The sequence below is a fragment of the Salvelinus namaycush genome, chromosome 26 (assembly GCF_016432855.1).
Source record: "Salvelinus namaycush isolate Seneca chromosome 26, SaNama_1.0, whole genome shotgun sequence".
NCBI lineage: Eukaryota > Metazoa > Chordata > Actinopteri > Salmoniformes > Salmonidae > Salvelinus > Salvelinus namaycush.
In genome coordinates, this window is record NC_052332.1 from 5,959,651 (window position 1) to 5,981,369 (window position 21,719).

A 21,719-nucleotide genomic window follows, 5' to 3' on the forward strand; every position below is an offset into this window, starting at 1 on the left:
TGTGACCAACTTTTTGTCTGATTTTGCTAATCCTGCTTGTGGTAGAGTGCTGTCTAAGCAGTGTCTCTCCCACTGGATTGTGGAGGCCATTGCTCTGGCATATGACATCAAAAGGCAGGAATTACTGATTGTAATGAGTGAAAAAGTTACAGACCCCCAAGACATGCTAACCTCTCACCATTACAATAACAGGGGGGGTTAGCATTTTTGGGGGGGTGTGATATTTGTGCATCTAACTTCCTCACTCATTAGAATCACGCCTGACAAGGTCAATGAACACCGTGCCTCACTGGATCATTAGAATCATCATTATTCACAATTCATTCAGGACTATCCTTAATCATGGTAGCATCCACATTAATGTAGAAGTGTCTTATTTACAATAAAGGTGACTCCAAAATGACACACTACACTATTTACCATTTAATTTCTATTGGGCACAAAATACTCTGAAACGCAACCAAAACAAACAGCAAATGCATCCAACAAGTTTGTAGAGTCACAAGCTTGATGTAACCACATACTAAACTTTTGACTTTTTTAATACACATATATGTGAATTTGCCAATACTTTTGGTCCCCTAAACTGGGGGACTATGTACAAAAAGTGCTGTAATGTCGAAACGGTTCACCTGATATGTACCCTCAAATTAACCTCATATATATTGTATAATTTCAAATCCAAATAGGTTTTTGAAGAGCAGCTCGTTCTCTCTCTGGATGATGATGAGGAACTTCCAACATTACAAACAGGTAAGATATATTTATCTGTTTATCTCTCTCTCTCTCAATTTAATTTCAATTTAAGGGGCTTTATTGGCATGGGAAACATATGTTTACATTGCCAAAGCAAGCGAAATAGACAAGAAACAGAAGTGAAATAAACAGTAAACATTACACTCAAATAAGTTTCAAAAGAATAAAGACATTTCAAATGTCATTATGTCTATATACAGTGTTGTAACGATGTGCAAATAGTTAAAGTACAAAAGGGAAAATAAATAAACATAAATAGGGGTTGTATTTACAATGGTGTTCGTTCTTCACTGGTTGCCCTTTTCTTGTGGCAACAGGTCACATCTTGCTGCTGTGATGTCACACTGTGGTATTTCACCCAATAGATATGGGAGTTTATCACATTTGATTTGTTTTTGAATTCTTTATGGGTCTGTGTAATCTGAGGGAAATATGTGTCTCTAATATGGTCATACATTTGGAAAGAGGTTAGGAAGTGCAGCTCAGTTTCCAACTCATTTTCTGGGTAGTGTGCACATTTTTGTGTTTATATTATATTATTGAACCTTTGTTTTACTAGGCAAGTCAGTTAAGAACAAATTCTTATTAACAATGACTGCCTACACCGGCCAGACCCGGACAACGCTGGGCCAATTGTGCGCCGCCCTGTGGGACTCCCAATCACGGCCTGATGTGATACTGCCTGGATTCAAACTAGGGTGTCTGTAGTGACGCCTCTAGCACTTAGATGCAGTGCCTTAGACCGCTGCGCCACTCGGGAGCCATGTCTTCTCTTGAGAGCCAGGTCTGCCTACGGCAGCCTTTCTCAATAGCAAAGCTAGGCTCACAGAGTCTGAACATAGTCACAGCTTTCCTTCATTTTGGGTCAGTCACAGTGGTCAGGTATTCTGCCACTGTGTACTCTCTGTTTAGGACCAAATAGCATTCTAGTTTGCTCTGTTTTTTTGTTAAATATTTCCAATGTGTCAAGTAATTATCTTTATTTCTCATGATTTGGTTGGGTCTAATTGTGTTGCTGTCCTAGGGCTCTGTGGGGTGTGTTTGTGAACAGAGCCCCAGGACCAGCTTGCTTAAGGGACTCTTCTCCAGGTTCATCTCTCCATCAGGCTTTGTTATGAAAGTTTGGGAATCGCTTCCTTTTAAGGTGGTTGTAGAATTTAACGTCTCTTTTCCGGATTTTGATAATCAGCGGGTATTGGCTTAATTCTGCTCTGCATGCATTATTTGGTGTTTTATGTTGTACACTGAGGATATTATTTCCAGAATTCTGCATGCAGAGTCTGTTTGGTGTTTCTCCCATTTAGTGAATTATTGGTTGGTGAGCGGACCCCAGACCTCTCAACCATAAAGGTCCATGGGTTCAATAACTGATTCAAGTATTTTTAGCCAGATCCTAATTAGTATGTCAAATTTTATGTTCCTTTTGATGGCATTGAAGACCTTCTTGCCTTGTCTCTCAGATCCTTCACAGCTTTGTGGAAGTTATTTGTGGCGCTGATGTTTAGGCCATTTAGTTTTTTTGTGTGCTCTAGGGCAACGGTGTGTAGATGGAATTTGTATTTGTAGTCCTGGCAACTGGACCTTTTTTGGAACACCATTATTTTTTGTCTTACTGAGGTTTACAGTCAAGGCCCAGGTCTGACAGAATCTGTGCAGAAGATCTAGGTGCTGCTGTAGGCCCTCCTTGGTTGGGGACAGAAGCACCAGATCATCGGTAGACATTTGACTTCAGATTCTAGTAGGGTGAGGCTGGGTACTGCAGACTGTTCTAGTGCCCTCACCAATTCGTTGATATATATGTTGACGGTGGAGCTTAAGCTGCATCCCTGTCTCACCCCACGGCCCTTTGGAAAGAATTGTGTTTTTTGCCAATTTTAACCTCACACTTGTTGTATGCATTTCCCCCAACACCACTTTCCGTCAATTTGTATAGTAGACCCTCATGCCAAATTGAGTCAAAAGCTTTTTTTTAAATCAACAAAGCATGAGAAGACTTTGACTTTGTTTTGTTTCTTTGTCATACAGTAATTTGGTAAAAAGCCAATTTGACATTTGCTCAGTACATTGTTTTCCCTGAGGAAATGTACGAGTCTGCTGTTAATGACAATGCAGAGGATTTTCCTAAGGTTGCTGTTGATGCATATGCCATGGTAGTTATTTGGCTCAAATTTGTCTCCACTTTTGTGGATTGGGGTGATCAGTCTTTGGTTCCAAATATTGGAGAAGATGCCAGAGCTGAGGATGATGTTAAAGTATAGCCAATTGGAATTTGTGGTCTGTATATTTTATTATTTAATTTAGGATACCATCAACACCACAGGACTTTTCGGGTTGGAGGGGGTTGTATTTTGTCCTGTAGTTCATTCAATGTAATTGGACAATCCAGTGGGTTCTGGTAGTCTTTAACAGTTGATTCTAAGATTTTCATTTTATCATGTATATGTTTTTGCTGTTTGATCTTTGTTATAGGGCCAAAAAGATTGGAGAAGTGGTTTATCCTCTCTCTCTCGTAGTTAAGACAGTTAGTGTGTAAGTGAGAAGGTGAGAGAGCAGATGTTGATGCTGTCAGTAAGGAATGCAATGCAAGTAAAAGCATCCGATGTGTAACTCCGGGGTGCTGGCCTTCTAGGCAGAGTTCCTCTGTCCAGTTTCTGTGTTATTTTGCCCATCTTAATCTTTTATTTTTATTGGCCAGTCTGCGATATGTCTTTTTCTTTGCAACTCTGCCTAGAAGGCCAGCATCCCGGAGTCGCCTCTTCACTGTTGACGTTGAGACTGGTGTTTTGCAGGTACTACTTAATGAAGCTGCCAGTTGAGGACTTGTGAAGCGTCTGTTTCTCAAACTAGACACTCTAATGTGCTTGTCCTCTTGCTCAGTTGTGCACCGGGGTCTCCCACTCCTCTTTCTATTCTGGTTAGAGCCAGTTTGCGCTGTTCCGTGAAGGGAGTAGTATACATCGTTGTCCGAGGTCACTTTTTTTAGACATTTAATGCAACGGCTCGTCTCCTCACTCTGCTGCTGGCTCCTGCACATTGTTTTCAACACCAATATGCTGGTTAACATTGCTATTATACCTATAGCAACATGGTTTATACTTTTTTACAATTTATTTAACCTTTATTTTACTAGGCAAGTCCGTTAAGATCAAATTCTTACTTACAATGATGGCCTACCTGGGAACAGTGGGTTAACTGCCTTGTTCAGGGGCAGAACAACATATTTTTACCTTGTCAGCTCGGGGATTTGATCCAGCAACCTTTCGGTTACTGGCCCAACGCTCTAAACGCTAGGTAAGGGCGCGAATTCAACAGTGCACTGATGTACAGCGACCGCTATCCAACGAGGGAGAAAGCTCATTTGTTATAAAATTATATTATTTTTGACAGACCAGTCGACTAAACTGGGTCAGCCCTAATTCCTACACTATGGACTTCAAGGTAAATCTCAGCTTTGTTAAAAATAAAATCAATAAAATCGATGATATGTATCATAGTGATTCAGGAGTAACATTAAAACAGAATAATATACCCCACCAACATTAGACTATACAGAAAACCCTCAAATTGCTGAAAAATCCAATTAAATCAATGATGAGAGAATAGTCAGAATAACTGATAACTAAAATAGCAATGCAGAGATGTATTATAGGTAATTCATGTTTAGTGGAACACTACAGACTTTGACTTTGTGGCACAGCAGAAAGATCAGTTCAAATCCCAGGTGGGGTCATATTTTAGCTGAACAGTGATACCATGTGGAATTGCACTTTTTGGAATTGCACATGTGAAATGTCACATGTAAAGTGTTCCAAAAACACATGTTTTCACATGTGGCGTCATGTGTAGTGTCCCAAAGCTGCATGTTTTCACATGATTTCATATGTGAAGTTTTCCAAAAACAAAGGTTTTCACATGATTTCACATGTGAAATTTGAAATCACGTGGTTCAAAATGTGATAACATGAAACTACACTGTTAGCCATTGCTGTTAATTTTGTGTTAAGTCATTTATGGTACGTTTCTACAGTAATAAGTAAAATCTAATTTTATTTGTCAAATGCGCCGATTACAACAGGTGAAATGGTTACTTACTATACAAGCCCTTAACAAACGATGCAGTTCAAGAAATAGAGTTAAGAAAATATTTACAAAATAAACTAAAGTTAAAAAAAAATGTGCGGGGGTATAGTTTAGCAGTTGCCATACCAGACGGTGATGCAACCAGTCAGGATGCTCTCGATGGTGCAGCTGTAGAACTTTTTGAGGATCTGAAGACCCATGCCAAAACTTTTCAGTCTCCTAAGGGGGAAAAGGTCTTGTCGTGCCCTCTTCGACTGTCTTGGTGTGTTTGGACCATGACAGTTTGTTGGTGATGTGGACACCAAGAAACTTGAAACTCTCGACACGTTCCACTTCAGCCCTGTCTATGTTAATGGAGGCCTGTTCGGCCCTCCTTTTCCATGATCAGCTCCTTTGTCTTGCTCATATTGAGGGAGAGGTTGTTGTCCTGGCACCAGGCCTCTGATCTCCTCCCTGTAGGCTGTCTCATCGTTGTCGTGATCAGGCCTACCACTGTTGTATCATCAGCAAACTTAATGATGGTGTTGGAGTCGTGCTTGGCAACGCAGTCAGGGGTGAACAGGGAGTACAGGAGGGGACAGAGCACGCACCCTTGAGGGGCCCCAGTGTTAAGGATCAGCGTGGCATACGTGTTGTTTCCTACCCTTACCACTTGAGGGCGGCCCGTCAGGAAGTCCAGGATCCAGTTGCAGAGGGAGGTGTTTAGTCCCAGGGTCCTTAGCTTATTGATGAGCTTTGTGGGCACTATGTTGTTGAACCCTGAGCTGTAGTCAATGAACAGCATTCTCACATAGGTGTTCCTTTTGTCCAGGTGGGCACGGGGACTATGGTGGTCTGTTTTTAAAATGTTTTGGACTCGGTCAGGGAGAAGTTGAAAATGTCAGTGAAGACACTTGCCAGTTTGTCTGCGCATGCTTTCAGAACACGTCCTGGTAATCCGTCTGACCCCACGGCTTTGTGAATATTGACCTGTTCAAAGGTCTTTCTCACATCGGCTATGGAGAGCATGATCAACTCATGCCAGACACCTGACTCAAAGAGCTTTCCTTCCCTCATTCTTCACAGTAGAATCATCAAACAAGGTTCTAAAGACTGTTGACATCTAGTGGAAGCCTTAGGAAGTGCAATATGACCCCAAAGACACTGTATATTGGATAGGCAAACCTAGAAACCTCAGATTTCCCACTTTCTGGTTAGATTTTTTTCTCAGGTTTTTGCCTGCCATATGAGTTCTGTTATACTCACAGACATCATTCAAACAGTTTTAGAAACTTCAGAGTGTTTTCTATCCAAATCCACTAATAATATGCATATCTTAGCTTCTGGGACTGAGCAGCAGGCAGTTTACTCTGGGCACCTTATTCATCCAAGCTACTCAATACTGCCCCCAGCCATACGAAGTTAACTTGGCATGCCTCACTTGCATTTGCATTTAAACTAATAGGATACTATAGATGTGCTTATGGCACAAACTGTTAAATAAAAGTCCTTTAATTTTTGTAGTAAGTTACCTGCTACTGTGCAAATAACTTTTAATGTATTTCTACAGCTGAACTATATTTTCTCATGAAATACACAACAGCAAACTATATTCAGGAAGTACACAGAAATTCCAATTCTAATTCAATTAGTTCCATTCCTGGACATTTAGGAATTGGGTTTACTTTCTGAATTGACTTGAACTTAAATGGAATTGAACTCAACATTGATTAGCACACTTGGGATGCTACCACACCTGGGAATTGAACTCACAACCTCTTAGATGACAATAACCTGAATTTCCTACTTCGCCACCAGGTCTGTGGCCATGACAGAGATCGGCCACATATTTATTGACATGAATACATTTATGCACTTTGCTAAAAGTTGCCTGGAATCATGTCAGTAATTGTGCGAAAATTTGACAACTCCAACTAAAAAGTAGCATTGCTCAGGGACACTTGACATTAAGGCCTATATTCAATCAGATTAAGCCTAAACACGTGATAGCCGACACCCGCATAGCTGGTGTTTTGGCAGAGTCGCAGGTGTAACTGCGTTAGAACTGTCAAGTTCAGAACGAGAAAGTATAGGCTATATAAAATAATGACACTTAAATTAGAAATCCTCATTTATTAAAAAAAAAAAAATTCATCAGCCTTATCGAGGTTTAGATTACATATCACATTTCAGTGTTCTAACTTGTAAACAAGCCTGCATGGGATTTCTCTTAATGCAGATCTGTGCAGCCAATGTCAATTTTCGCTTCAGGTATAATGCCGGGAGACGCTTGTAGAAAATAACAAAATGGAGCTGAAAACAAAATGGAGCTGATCGTGGACTATAGGAGACAGCAGAGAGAGCACGCCCCCATTCACATAGACAGGGCCGCAGTGGAAAGGTTAAAAATCTTCAAGTTCCTTGGCGTGCACATCACTGACCACCTGAAATGGTCCATTCACACAGACCGTGTGAAGAGGCAACCATGCCTCTTCAACCTCAGGAGGCTGAAGAAATTTGGCTTGGCCCCTAAGACCTTCACGAACTTCTGCAGATGCACCATTGAGGGCATCCTGACGGGGTGTATCACCGCCTGGTACGGCAAATGCACCATCCGCAACCTCCGGGCTCTCCAAAGGTTGGTGCAGTCTGCGCCATGCATCACCAGGGGCACACTACCTGCCCTCCAGGACACCTACACATCTACAGCACCCAGTGTCAAAGAAAGGCCAATAAGATCATCAAGGACCTCATTCACCCGAGCCACGGACTGTTCACTCGGCTACCGTCAGACAGACAGAGACAGTACAGGTGCCTCAAAGCCAAGACTGAGTAAACTAAAAAACAGCTCATATTACCAGGCCATCAGACTGTTGAACAGCCATCATTAGCCATCTACCAGGTTATGCACACTCACTACCACAAAACACACACAAGCTATCATACACACACACACCTAATACTCAAGAACAAATGCACTCACAGCCAACACTGCTGTTCCATGTTATAGAGACATTGAACCACTGGTCACTCCCGTTTCACACTGTGTATTTAAATATTGTAAAAAGGAAAGTGGGATACCTAGTCAGTTGTACAACTGAAATGTGTCTTCCGCATTTAACCCAACACCTCTGAATCAGAGAGGTGCAGGGGGCTGCCTTAATCGACATCCACGTCTTCGACGCCCGGAAAACAGTATGTAGCTTATTCTAATATCTGTACTACTGTACATTGTATTTTAGTGACGCTGTTTATACACACCAGATATGTATTTATATACAGTGCCTTCGGAAAGTATTCAGACCCCTTGACTTTTTCCACATTTTGTTACATTATAGCCGTATTCTAAAATGGATTAAATATGATTTTTTTTCTCAGCAATCTACACACAATACCCCATAATGACGAAGCGAAAACAGGTTTTTATAAATGTTTGAACATTTTATAAAAAACTGAAATATTACATTTACATAAGTATTCAGACCCTTTACTCAGTACTTTGTTGAATCACCTTTGGCAGTGATTACAGCCTCCAGTCTTCTTAGGTATGACGCTACAAGCTTGGCACACTTCTATTTGGGGAGTTCCTCCTTCTCTGCAGATCCTCTCAATCTCTGTCAGGTTGGATGGGGAGCGTCGCTAAACAGCTATTTTCAGGTCTCTCCAGAGATTTTCAAGTCCGGGCTCTGGCTGAGCCACTCAAGGACATTCAGAGATTTGTCCCGAAGCCATTCCTGCGTTGTCTTGGCTGTGTGCTTAGGGTCGTTGTCCTGTTGGAAGGTGAACCTTCACCCCAATCTGAGGTCCTGAGTGCTCTGGAGCAGGTTTTCATCAAGGATCTCTCTGTACTTTGCTCCGTTCATCTTTCTCTCGATCCTGACTAGTCTCCCAGTCCCTGCCGCTGACAAAGTTCCCCACAGCATGATGCTGCCACCACCATGCTTCACAGTAGGGATGGTGCCAGCTTTCATCCAGATGTGACGCTTGGCATTCAGGCCAAAGAGTTCGATCTTGGTTTCATCAGACCAGAGAATCTTGTTTCTCATGTTCTGAGATTATGTGCCTTTGTGCAAACTCCAAATGGGCTGTCACGTGCCTTTTACTGAGGAGTGGCTTCCGTCTGACCACTCTACCATAAAGGCCTGATTGGTGGAGTGCTGCAGAGTCGGTTGTTCTTCTGGAAGGTTCTCTGATCTCCACAGAGGAATACCTCCCTGAGCAAGGCCCTTCTCCCCCGATTGCTCAGTTTGGCCGGGCGGCCAGCTCTAGAAATAGTCTTGGTGGTTCCAAACTTGTTCCATTTAAGAATGATGGAGGCCACTGTATTCTTGGGGACCTTCAATGCTGCAGAAATGTTTCGGTACCCTTCCCCAGATCTTTGCCTTGACACAATCCTGTCTCGGAGCTCTACGGACATTACCTTCAACGTCATGTATTGGTTTTTGAACTGACATGCACTGTCAACTGTGGGACCTTTATATAGACAGGTGTGTGCCTTTCCAAATCATGTCCAATCAACTGAATTTAACACAGGTGGACTCCAAACAAGTTGTAGAAACATCTCAAGTATGATTAATGGAAACAGTATGCACCTGAGCTCAATTTTGCGTCTCATAGCAAAGGGTCTGTATGTAAATAACGTATTTCTGTTTTATATTTTTTATACATTTGCAAAAATGTCTAAACATTTTTTGGCATTGTCGTAATTATTGAAAAAATGTATAATTTAATACATTTTAGAATAAGGCTGAAACGTAACAAAATGTGGAAAAAGGGAAAGGGTCTGAATACTTTCCGAATGCACCATATAAGCTTAATGTTTAGGAACATAGAACATTAACTGGGATGACATTCACTCTTATGGGACACCAAAAAGAGCAAGCTGAAAGCCATGCCTAGAATTAGCCATGCCTGCAATCTGCTGATAGGCTGACCCTGTTATAGTATTCTGCCTGTTAGCGAGTGATGTGTTTGCTGTCAACAGAAGAGTCAGTGAAGCCACGGTAAGTTATTGGCAAGGTTGCTAGTGGCAGCACGTGTCCTGTAGGTTACTGGCAACATTCTTCCAGTAAGTTTTGTGACCTTTAGTTTCCAGTTAAGAAATGACAAATTCACCACAACTTCTGGGAACCAGTTGCCATTAATTTACTGGGAAATGCACAATAACCTCTTCACAGTGAAGCTCATTACTGACACATTCTCTTACCGCATTTGCCGAACAGACAGTGTCAAAGGAGGTGCGCTCTACTTGCATCGGAATAACCATCAAACACTTCAACTTCTACAGCACTTCCACTGACGTTTGGCATAAATACTATTATTTCATCATGGCACCAAATATGCTAATGAGGTCCACCAGTACAAGTGCAGTGATGATCACCGTATATAGAAAATATTGGGTAGAAAAATGTCTCATTATACCTACAAGGTACCGAACTGTACCATTTGAGTTCATATGTGTACCAGTGAAGTGTACAGTGCCTTCAGAAAGTATTCACACCCCTTGACTTTTTCCACATTTTGAATATGCCTTTGAGCATATTAATTGCACTTTGGATGGTGTGTCAATACACCCAGTCACTACAAAGATACAGGTGTTCTTCCTAACTCAGTTGCCGGAGAGGAAGGAAACCACTCAAGGATTTCACCATGAAGCCAATAGTAACCTTTTAAAACAGTTACAGTTTAATGGCTGTGATTGGAGAAAATTAAGGATGGATCAACAACATTGTAGTTACTCCACAATACTAACCTAAATGACAGAGTGAAAAGAAGGAAGCCTATATAGAATTAAAACATGCATCCTGTTTGCAACAAGGTACTAAAGTAAAACTGCAGAAAATATAGAAAATAAATGAACTTTATGTCCTGAATACAAAGTGTTATGTTTGCTACAAATCCAATGCAACAATTTTCAAGTTGGTGGGGGCTGGATCATGTTATGGGTATGCTTGTCATCGGCAAGGACTAGAGAGTTTGTTTAGGCTTTCCAACATACACTGGGAGACAAATTCACCAATCAGCAGGACAATAACCTAAAACACAAGGCCAAACATACACTGGAGTTGCTTACTAAGACGACATTGAATGTTCCTGAGTGGCCTAGTTACAGTTTTGACTTAAATCTGATTGAAACCAACTTGACAGAGCTTGAAGAATTTTTTTAAGAATAAATTGCAAATTTTGTACAATCCAGGTAGGCAAAGTTCTTAAAGACTTACCCAGAAAGACTCACAGCTGTGGAATAAGTCAAGGGGTATGAATACTTTCGGAAGGCACTGTACCTTTTTGTACCCCAGGTAACAACATGGTACCCTAATCATTGTTTTTGATATAGAATGAATAAGTAACAAAGAGGTTGCAAGTTCAAATCCTCAAAAAATGAACTCTACGTCAAGTGTCCTTGGGCACTGCTAGTTTTACATTGACGTTATGTTGGTTGTGATTATTTGACAATTATTTACTTTATTCTGGGCAGCTTTTAGCAAAGTGCAGAAATGTATTCTTGCCAATAAGTCTATGGCCATATCTCTTTCACGCTCGCAGATCTGGTGGTGTCATTGCACTCTTGTAGGACATTTCAGGTTGCTAGCGACCAAGAGATTATTAGTTCAAATCCTGTTTAAGGCTGAGTCCCAAGTGTTGTCACAGTATGAAATTATACAAGATTCCTTACACTAATTCAAATTAGAATACAGCAGCATACTGTCATTTAATGGAAATAACACCTTCAAGTTGTTATATTTACTTTATTTTTACTGCAACTTTAGGCAAAGTACAGAAATGCATTCTTGCCAATTTCCATTATGTCCACAGACCTGGTGGCACGGCAGGAACTTCAGGTAGCTTAGCAACCAAGAGGTTGTGAGGCTGAATCCCAAGTAATCAGAATACAGCAGCATACTGTCCTGTTAACATTAACACCTGCATTTAGCTGAACAAATACAAATACATATTTAACATGAGATTGTGTTTTCATTTGCTCACATGTTGTCATGTGTAGTTTCATGTTAAATCCCCATGTTGGCATTTTTTTTTAACATTAATTTCACGAGATCATGTACTCAACGTGCTTACATGTTATCACGTGTAATTTTAATTTATCACATGTAGCTTCACATGTTGTCACATTAACTTAACATTAAATCACATGTGATCACACAAGATCACGTGTTCACATGTGACATTCACATGTTTTTTCTGTAAGAGCAACCAAGCAGCTGATATATGGAGAATAGGAAGGAATCTTTTCCATCATGTATTCTAGAACTACCAAGTCAACAGAAATTGATGTTTTTTTTAGCATTCCATTGTCATAAAGGCCCATTATGCTATTCTTCTCTCAACTGGTATTGGCTAATGGAATGTTCTTTTGATGATTGTGATTGATTGGAACAGACATTCATCTTTGCTGTGTTTTGATAAACATCAATTAGCATATTTTTACCATTATGTTGTGTTCTTACATAGCACTCATTATTTTGTGGTGGTCTTAGCCCCCAGTTTGACTGATGGCTCTCACCCCACACTCTTGGCTGTAGTTAGTCTCATTTTTTTTTTTTTTTTTTTTATTAAACTTTTGTTTAACCAGGAAAAGCCCATTGAGACACAGAGTCTCTTTTGCAAGGGAGACCTGGCCAAGAAAGCAGTAGCAGTCAATATGTAATTTAGCAACATTTATCACTATCATTCAGAGCGTGTCTCTTGTTGCGTTGTTTTCTCCAGTGAAGTCCCAGTCCTCCCACTCTGCTGTGGCAGACAAATCAGCCTCCATGATCAATGGCAGGAGTCAGCTCTCCACAGAGGTAGACCACCTTACCATAACTCATGCGATTGATGATGTGGTATTTGAGCAAATACTTTATTGATCTATTTATCTGTTGCTCTCTCTCTCTCTCTCTCTCTCTCTCTCTCTCTCTCTCTCTCTCTCTCTCTCTCTCTCTCTCACACTCACACTCACACTCACACTCACACTCACACTCACACTCACACACACACACACAGGTGGATGACCTCAAGGCCAAGGTTAGTGTTGCCGGGATAACGAGGGACAGCTCTGTGACTGACAGCAGGGTGTGGGACACAGTGGACTCAGAGGTCCTCCTCCAACAGGCCACCGTCACCCCTCCTCCCTTCGGACTAGAGGAGCAACAGTCCCCCTTCATCTCTTCTTCTCCCTTGTCCTCCCCTGCTGACCGAGCCCTCGCCCGAGTGAACAGCCTTTCCCACTCATACCTAACCAATCAGAGAGGGAGCCCACCTCTGGAGTCACCTAACCTCAGGTATCAAGATCATTCATGCAACCCTCTGTTACTCAAGCCATTGGGTTTCTTTTTAGATCGAGAGAAGTTCTCTTTCAATTATTTGTTTCGATATCTCACATGTGGGATATGGCCAACTCCCGTATCGCAAACATGCTCTCCAAAGCCAGGTATTCTCAACGTATAAACCCTCAGAGGGCCCGAAACTATGATAGGGGCAGCAACGTTAAAGAGGAAAGGGTCTAAACCATCTGACCCAGATGGATTTTTGGGGTCAAGTTTAAGGAGATTCTTTAGCACTTCAGACTCAGTGACCGCCTGCAGGGAGAAACTTTGTAGCGGGGCAGGGGAAAAAGAGGGAGGAGCATTGGGGCTAGTTGCATTAGAAGGGGTGGGAGATGAGGAAATCTTGGCCGGGCAAGGAGACATGGCTAAGTCAAATAGGAATCCTGATGAAGTGGTGATTAAAGGGCTCAGCCATGTGCTCCTTGTCAGTAACAACCACATCATCATCATTAAGGGACATGGGCAGCTGTGAGGAGGAGGGTTTATTCTCCAGGGGCCGGATTCACAAAACACTTCTTACACCAAAATTTAAGACTCTTCTTCAGAAAAAAAAAAAAGAAGTTCGTAAGTGCAATTCCTCTACAATATCTTAAGATTGAATGATTTTCTTATGAACTCTTGAAATATCTTCTTGAGATGTTTGTTGTTAGGCAACCAATTTAGTCAGCTATCTAGCTAGCAATGGCATCATGTTAGCATATTTTGTACTGAGATTACTGTTCTAAAACATGTTCTTGGGTTTAAAATAATCAATACTGAAACTTTCAGATTAAGTTTGAGTGAATTCAACATGTTAAATTTTTTCATGAGCTTTTTCTCTCACTGCCCTGAGTTTAAGACAAGGGTTTAGCTATCTTGGAATTAAGAACATTTCCAATAACTTTATTTTCAATAATCTAATTTCTTCTTAACTTTTTGCTTAAGAAAAAACATAAGAAATAGCACAAGAAAATTTCCAATAACCTTTTTGAGGAATAGCTACTTTGCTAAGAAATGACAGCTAAGAAATGCATTCTTAATACTGTATGTGCTGAAGCCAATTAATTTACTTTTACCTTGCGCCAGCTGTTGGTTTCAGCACTTAGAGTATGGATATGAGAAGGCTTTAGTAATAATATAATATATGCAATTTAGCAGACACTTTTATCCAAAGCGACTTAGTCATGCGTGTACAGATTTTACGTATGGGTGGTCCTGGGAATCGAACCCACTATCCTGGCGTTGCAAGCTCCATGCTCAGAGGACCACCAGTGCGTTCAGATGAGCCTTTATGTTGACGTTCCCTCCTCTCTCTCTCTCTCCCTGACAGCCCCAGTCTGGTAGCTCTAGTGATTGACAGTGAGGAGGAGGGGGTTCTGGAGAAGTCTCCCTTCTCTCCTCTTACCTTTGACCCTCGTAGCAGCGGGGACGACGCCTCCCCAGACCTCACCTGCACACGCACACACTCTGCCTCCTCGGCCGGTGACCCCACCCCCACAAAGGTACCAGGCAGAAGCTTTCTTGTCCACCCTCACACACAGAGACTCGCATAAAGAAATGTCATAGTTTCTCTCCTCCTCCTTTGACAATCTACTGACCGTTCCACTCCAAAGGAGGTTGTAAGGACCAATATATTAGGGCTGACTGTAAATCTAAAATGTATCCCCGTTGTGTTGACCTCAGTGTTTGTGTTGTGTTGTATTTTTCCAGGATATGGGCGACCAGAAGATCAGACACCGCTCCTACTCCTACTCCTCCCCCAAGATCAGCCTGCTGCCCTCCCGCTTCTCCCGTGACACCTCAGCCCAGCCTGCGACATCTGACCTCAGCCCAGGTTAGTGTCCGTGGGACCTTTCACAGTTATTAACCCCCCCCCCCCCCCCCCCCCCCCCCATTGAGAAACCCTTCCTGAGAATGTTCCCAATGGCCACACAATGGTTGAATCAACATTGTTTCCACGTCACTTCAAAAAAATGACGTTAAACCAACCAGGAATAGATGTTGAATTGACGTCTGTGCCCAGTGGGTTATTACTTCGATTGGAATAAAGGTGACAGGGTTTTCTGAGAACATGATGATATTGATAGTCCCGTCACTTCCAATGCCTTGTTCGTCTTTGTATGTTTGGTCCTGTCCTTCTATGTGTAGTAACGGTCTTCAAAATGGATAAAAGGTCACAAATACAGTTCTGATAAATGTTACAGCTGCATAATGGCCTAAGACACTCAACTATTTTTTTATAGAAAAATAATGATTGAATTATAGCACATAAAAAATTGTATAATGAGAAAGACAAAATCTATGGAATCCAGACATTTTGGTGTGACTTCAGGTATTCAATTGAATGTCAAATATACAGTGCCTTCAGGAAAATATTCAGACCCCTTGACTTTTTCCACATTGTTTTTTTCCTCATCAATCTACATACAATACCCCATAATGACAAAGCAAAACAGTTTTTAGAAATATTAGCTAATTTATTTTTAAAAAACAACTGAAGTATCACATTTACATAAGTATTCAGACCCTGTACTCAGTACTTTGTTGAAGAACCTTTTGCATTGATTACCTCATCGAGTCTTCTTGGGTATGATGCTACAAGCTTGGCACACCTGTATTTGGGGAGTTTCTCCCATTCTTCTCTGCAGATCCTCTCATGCTCTGTCAGGTTGGATGGGGAGCATTGCTGCACAGCTATTTGCAGGTCTCTCCAGAAATGTTCGATCGGGTTCAAGTTCAGCCTCTGGCTGGGCCACTCAAGGACATTCAGAGACTTGTCCTGAAGCCAATCCAGCGTTGTCTTGGCTGTGTGCTTGGGGTCGTTTTCTTGTGAACCGTCACCCCAGTCAAGGATCTCTCTGTACTTTGCTCCTTTCATCTTTTCCTCAATCCTGACTAGTCTCCCAGTCCCTGCCGCTGAAAAAAATCCCCACAGCATGATGTTGCCACCACCATGCTTCACCATAGGGATTGTGGCAGGTTTCCTCCAGATGTGATGCTTGGCATTCAGGCCAAAGAGTTCAATCTTGGTTTTATCAGACCAGAGAATCTTGTTTCTCATGGTCTGAGAGTCTTTAGGTGCCTTTTGGCAAACTCCAAGCGGGCTGTCATGTGCCTTTTACCATAAAGGCCTGATTGGTGGAGTGCTGCAGAGATGGTTGTCCTTCTGGAAGGTTCTTCCATCTCAAAAGAGGAACTCTAGAGCTCTGTCAGAGTGACAATCGGATTCTTGGTCACCTCCTTGACCAAGGCCCTTCCCCCTTGATTGCTCAATTTGGCCAGGCAGCTAGGAAGAGTCTTGGTGGTTCCTAACTTCTTCCATTTAAGAATGATGGAGGCCACTGTGTTCTTGGGGACCTTCAAAGCTGCAGAAATGTTTCGGTACCCTTCCCCAGATCTGTGCCTCGACACAATCCTGATTTAGGTATGTGGATGTGTCTGTCTGCTTTCTTTTCTGAGTGGCGACTTTGTTTACATTATCATCTAAATTTTCTATCCCACGAAGGGAAACACTTACTGTAAGTAGACCATTTTCTCTTCTCTCTGTTCACGTAGTTGCCGTGTCAGTGCGTTTAATCCCCATCGATATATCAACTTTGATAAACACGTGGGCCAAAACCTTTTAGTCCAATGTCTATGATTCCCGACGATACCCCTGTCCTTTTGAGAAATCGTTTCACACTTTTCCCCGATTAGGAAAGTCCAAGAGAAAATGTGATTTGCTGTATGAAATGTAACTGTATGAATATTGTCCCTTTCTATTTCGAAAACAGTCTGTGAAGTGACAGTTCGTTGACAATTGGTTATCCACTTCTCCAAACACAGCCAATTGAAAGCTGAACAGAGCTGTGTTCTCAGGTGGGCGTGGCTTGAGCCTTGCTATCCACAAAGTGTCTGAGAGTAGGAGTGCTGTTCTAGGATCTGTCCGTATAATCTTATTTATTGGGATCTAAAAGGCAAAACTGATCATCCTAGATCAGCACTCCTACTACGCTTTGTGGACACAGGCCCTAGATTGATCTTATCTGAGCTAGTCTCTCTCTCTCTTCACTTATTTGGTTTGTCATGGGAGTTTGTCTGGTACAGGAAGCAGTAGGCCTACTGTCTGTTGTTGGATTATCCTGCTCTCTGTGTCGTCACTAACTAACTGTAGCCACTTCAGTAGATAGTCAATACTGTTTATAGCTAACATGTAACTAACGAGGGACCTTTTGACCTTCTCATCCAATGGGTTTTGAGAAGGAGTCGAGAAGAGAGGTCGCAAGGAATTAAGGAAATGCAGTTGAGATTCTCCCCCTACATGGCTCTGGCCACATCTTTTCCTCCCTCTGTTCCTTTGAGTGGCCTAGTGAGTGCTATGTCCACTCTACCCTGTAGATGGCGTGTTCCACAGTGTGAGCCACGGGAGGTGTCGCCTTCAGGCCCTCTCTCTGTCTAAATCTATGTCTCTACTCCACCCTGCTAGTAAGTACAGCTTACCTTAGATCCTCTATCCTCCACCATTCGCTCTGTGCTAAAACTAGGCATGGCAGACATGTGGCTACTGTGTGTGCGTCCGACGTGCATTTGCATATGTATGCACAGTACCAGTCAATAGTTTGGACACACCCACTCATTCAAGGTTGTTTAAAAAAAAAAACTATTTTCTACATTGTAGAATAATAGTGAAGACATCAAAACTATGAAATAACACATGGAATCATGTAGTAACCAAAGACGTGTTAAACAAATCAAAATATATTTTAGATTTGAAGGTTCTTCAAAGTAGCCACCCTTTGCCTTGACGACAGCTTTTCACACTCTTGGCATTCTGTCAACCAACTTCATGAGGTAGACACCTGGAATGCATTTCAATGAACAGGTTCATTTGTGGAATTTATTTCCTTCTTAATGCGTTTGAGCCAATCAGTTGTGTTGTGACAAGGTAGGGGTGGTATACAGCAGATAGCTCTATTTGGTAAAAGACCAAGTCCATATTAGGGCAAGAACAGCTCAAATAAGCAAAGCAAAACGACAGTCCATAATTACTTTAAGACATGAAGGTCAGTCAATCTGGACATTTTTTCCAGAACTTTCCTTTCCTGGGCAATTGCAAAAACCATCAAGCGCTATGATGAGAATGGCTGTCATGAGGACCGCCCCAGGAAAGGAAGACCCAGAGTTAACTCTGCTGCAGAGGATAAGTTAACTAGAGTTAACTGCATGTCAGATTGCTGCCCAAATACATGCTTCGCACAGTTCAAGTTCAAGTAACAGACATCTCAACATCAACTGTTCAGAGGAGACGGTTGAATTGAATTGCTGCAAAGAAACCACTACTAAAGGACACCAATAAGAAGAAGAGACTTGCTTGGGCCAAGAACCATGAGCAATTAGACCGGTGGAAATCTGTCCTTTTGGTCTGATGTGTCCAAATTTGAGATGTTTGGTTCCAACCGCCGTGTCTTTGTGAGACGCAGAGTAGGTGAACTGATGATCTCCGCATGTGTGGTTCCCACCGTGAAGCATGGAGGTGTGGGGGTGCTTTGCTGGTGACAGTTGTCTGTGATTTATTTAGCATTCTGCAACGATACGCCATCCCATCTGGTTTGCGCTTAGTGGGGCTACCATTTGTTTTTTCAACAGGTGAATAATCCAAAACACACATCCAGGCTGTGTAAGGGCTATTTGACCAATATAGAAAATAGGAAAAATAAAGAAAAACCCTTGAATGAGTAGGTGTGTCCAACCTTTTGACTGGTACCGTAGATGTGCTTGTATGTCAGTGTTTATGTAGGGTGAGGGCATAGGAAAGTGCATTGGCTGGCTAGGCTACCCCGCCAAATCACAGTGTAAGCTCAACATTGCTGGGTATTGGGTAGGGGGGGGGGGGGTCATCCATAATGTTGCTCATGCTGTGTCATTTCACACAGCGGGTTCATGTTCTGTCTCATCCTCCACAGAACGGAGAGAGCTCAGCCTATCAAAGCAACCTCAAGATAAAAGGTATGTATCCACTGACGTAGTGTTTGTCTAAAGTGAGTGTGACATTTTTACAGTTCCATACAGTTTTCCCCTAATTCCCAGGCTCTCCAGCCTTCAGCCAAGACTACTTGGTTGGTTGCTGGGCGACCGAGGGCTGTCTCTCTGTCGTGGAGTTCCTGGTTGTCTTCGTATCAAGAAAAGGGGTGGCAGGTAGCCTAGCACTTAGAGAGGCTAGCCAGCAACCCGAAGGGTTGCCAATTCAAATGCCGGGTCTGACTTGTAAAGTCTGGCGGGAAGTGAGCTGGTCACCGGATGGTTGCTGATATCAAAATCCTACATGCCGTTGTGCCCTTGAGCAAGGCACTTAAACCCCCACAATAACAGCTCTTTGTTTAACTCTGTTGTTGTATAACTTTGTTGTTGTGCCACAGCTTGTAGGGCTGTTTTAACCCTGTGTCACAGGTAGTGGCGTAGAGATATGACACTTCTTATCAGTACCCAAACTGTTTGTGTAGACTGAACTGTAAGCCCATTGTGCTCAGTGTTTATTTATCAATGCAAATGTTGTCCAATGCAAATTTCAAATACAAGTACTGTGCTCAGATGAAGTTAGGCTAACGCACTGTAACTTTTGTGACACGGTGAGTGTAGTAGGATTTACTGTATAGTATCCTTTGAGTAAATGGCTCCAGCAAAAGTGGGATGGACACAGAAAAAGGCCTCTTTGTTTCCTGCTTCACTATGTCCTTCGTCGTGATGAGATGCTGCCGGGAACCATGCCAACTGCCTCTGTCCTCCCTCCATTCAGGAGTTAAAATGTCCTGAACGCACACGGTCACAGCACTATAGCTCCCTCTAGAGTATGTTTCCTGTACCTGTCAGTGTGTACCAGATCTGTGTGTGTGTTTATTTCTGTGTGTGCGCATGTTAGTCTATGTGTATGTGTGTGTGTGTGTGTGTGTTCATGTACTGTATGTATCAGAGCTGTGTGTGTGTGTCCCTAGGGAGTTAAAGTTCCGTAAGCGTGCCCAGTCTGCAGACGACGAGGGCAGCGTTGAGCTGGCAGAGTCCCTCCAACACCTCACCCTCTCAGAGTTCCTCAAAGAGTATGTGGGCATCGCCCCCTTCTGGGCTGGCAGCCCTGGCCCTTCCTCTCCACTGGGCAGATAGCCCATAGCTTTTAACCCTACAGTAACTCCCTTGATCTGGAAGCCAGCCATCTAGTCCCTAGCTTCAGCCGCTAACCCCTTTTAAGCCAAACATTTTAACCCTAGAACTCCCCTGTGTGCATCGTCACATTTAACGTCTACGTTTGTGCCCACAATGCTCTCTGCCTAGCATGGCATCAAAAATAACCTTTCGAGATCGCACTTGTATGCTGTTGATGCCAATTAACGAACCATGTTTGATTACCATACGTGTGCTGCATGTGTCTGTAACTACCACTATGTAACCCTTAACCCATAGTGCTCTACCACTGACCTCTGACTCAGGGTGAAAATGAATCCCTTTGTAACACTAAAACTTGTGGCAAATGAGCTGCCACCAACTTTAAGTAGACGACACCTTAATGATGGAGTTTTGACCAGTCTTTTTGTTTGTCTTAATTCTGTAATAAACATCGATGGTTGGCTTTGTGTGGTGCATGTGCTCCAACTGTATACTTGATCCAGCCTGGTATGACCGTCACAGGCTGATTGAACTACTAACCAAATACCATGTTTACTATAAGGCTTGTGCTTTCATAAGTTGTATGCGGAGTTAATACGTTTTTGTTTCCACGTGGCCTCATTAGCTAGGTTTCCATCCAATTGGTGGCAGATTTTCATTTGAATATTCTAAATTTCAACTCTACTGAACTTTTTGACACAAAACATGTTGCGTTATGTGGCATATGTGCCCACTCTGGTCTTTGCAAGTGCGCTCAAGCCAACAACTCGCACATACATGAAGAGATTCCTGTTATGGGCAAATGAGCGAGATACTTTTTTAATTGTCAAACGGAAGAAACTAATCGATCGTCATGTCACCAGAATAAGACCCTCGATATTTATTGAAAGCAGCATCAAGCTCATTACCGTACACTTTCACCACCCTGTGAAGCTCATCATAACTTATTTCATCTGTAGTAAAACAGTTGGATGGAAACCTGGTTATAGATGAAATACTAAGTCAGACAATTACTACTCGCAGAAACGACTGAGTAATAATTAATTTGAGATGACCAGGCAGAAATAAAGAAAGATCAGCAAATAAGACTGGTATGGATACCGTTTATAAAAACCAACAACATATGGAAAGTCACATATGTTGCTGACCCCATTGCGTCTGAACAGAATTGAAGAAGAGGAGTGGGACAAGTACAACATCCCTTCCAAGGTGGCGTCAGAGAAATACAAAATGATTCGTACCTTCAGCTTCCTCAAGAGCCGGATGTCGAGCACACGCAACAAGAACAAGGTAAACACTATTTTAACACTAATCGTGAGACTAGGTCAGCACTAATTTTGCCATTTAGAGCATATGCCATGTTCAGAGACGTACTCAACTGGACTAAATAATCACAGACAGAATGTACACACCGACTGACTCACATGTGATCTACACCTCAGTCTAGATCTAACGATCTACAGC

General features: G+C 42.3%; 1 protein-coding gene across 1 annotated transcript in view; it reads left to right on the plus strand.

The window, feature by feature from the left end:
• LOC120021853 (rho guanine nucleotide exchange factor 28-like) overlaps positions 1-21,719 on the plus strand; it is a 68,940-nt gene that overhangs the window by 25,384 nt on the left and 21,837 nt on the right. Inside the window, exons 7-12 of the mRNA XM_038965699.1 lie at positions 12,541-12,620; positions 12,820-13,097; positions 14,452-14,623; positions 14,832-14,955; positions 19,034-19,106; positions 21,422-21,545. Coding sequence (XP_038821627.1) covers positions 12,541-12,620; positions 12,820-13,097; positions 14,452-14,623; positions 14,832-14,955; positions 19,034-19,106; positions 21,422-21,545 — 851 coding nt within the window. The remainder of the gene's footprint in view (positions 1-12,540; positions 12,621-12,819; positions 13,098-14,451; positions 14,624-14,831; positions 14,956-19,033; positions 19,107-21,421; positions 21,546-21,719) is intronic.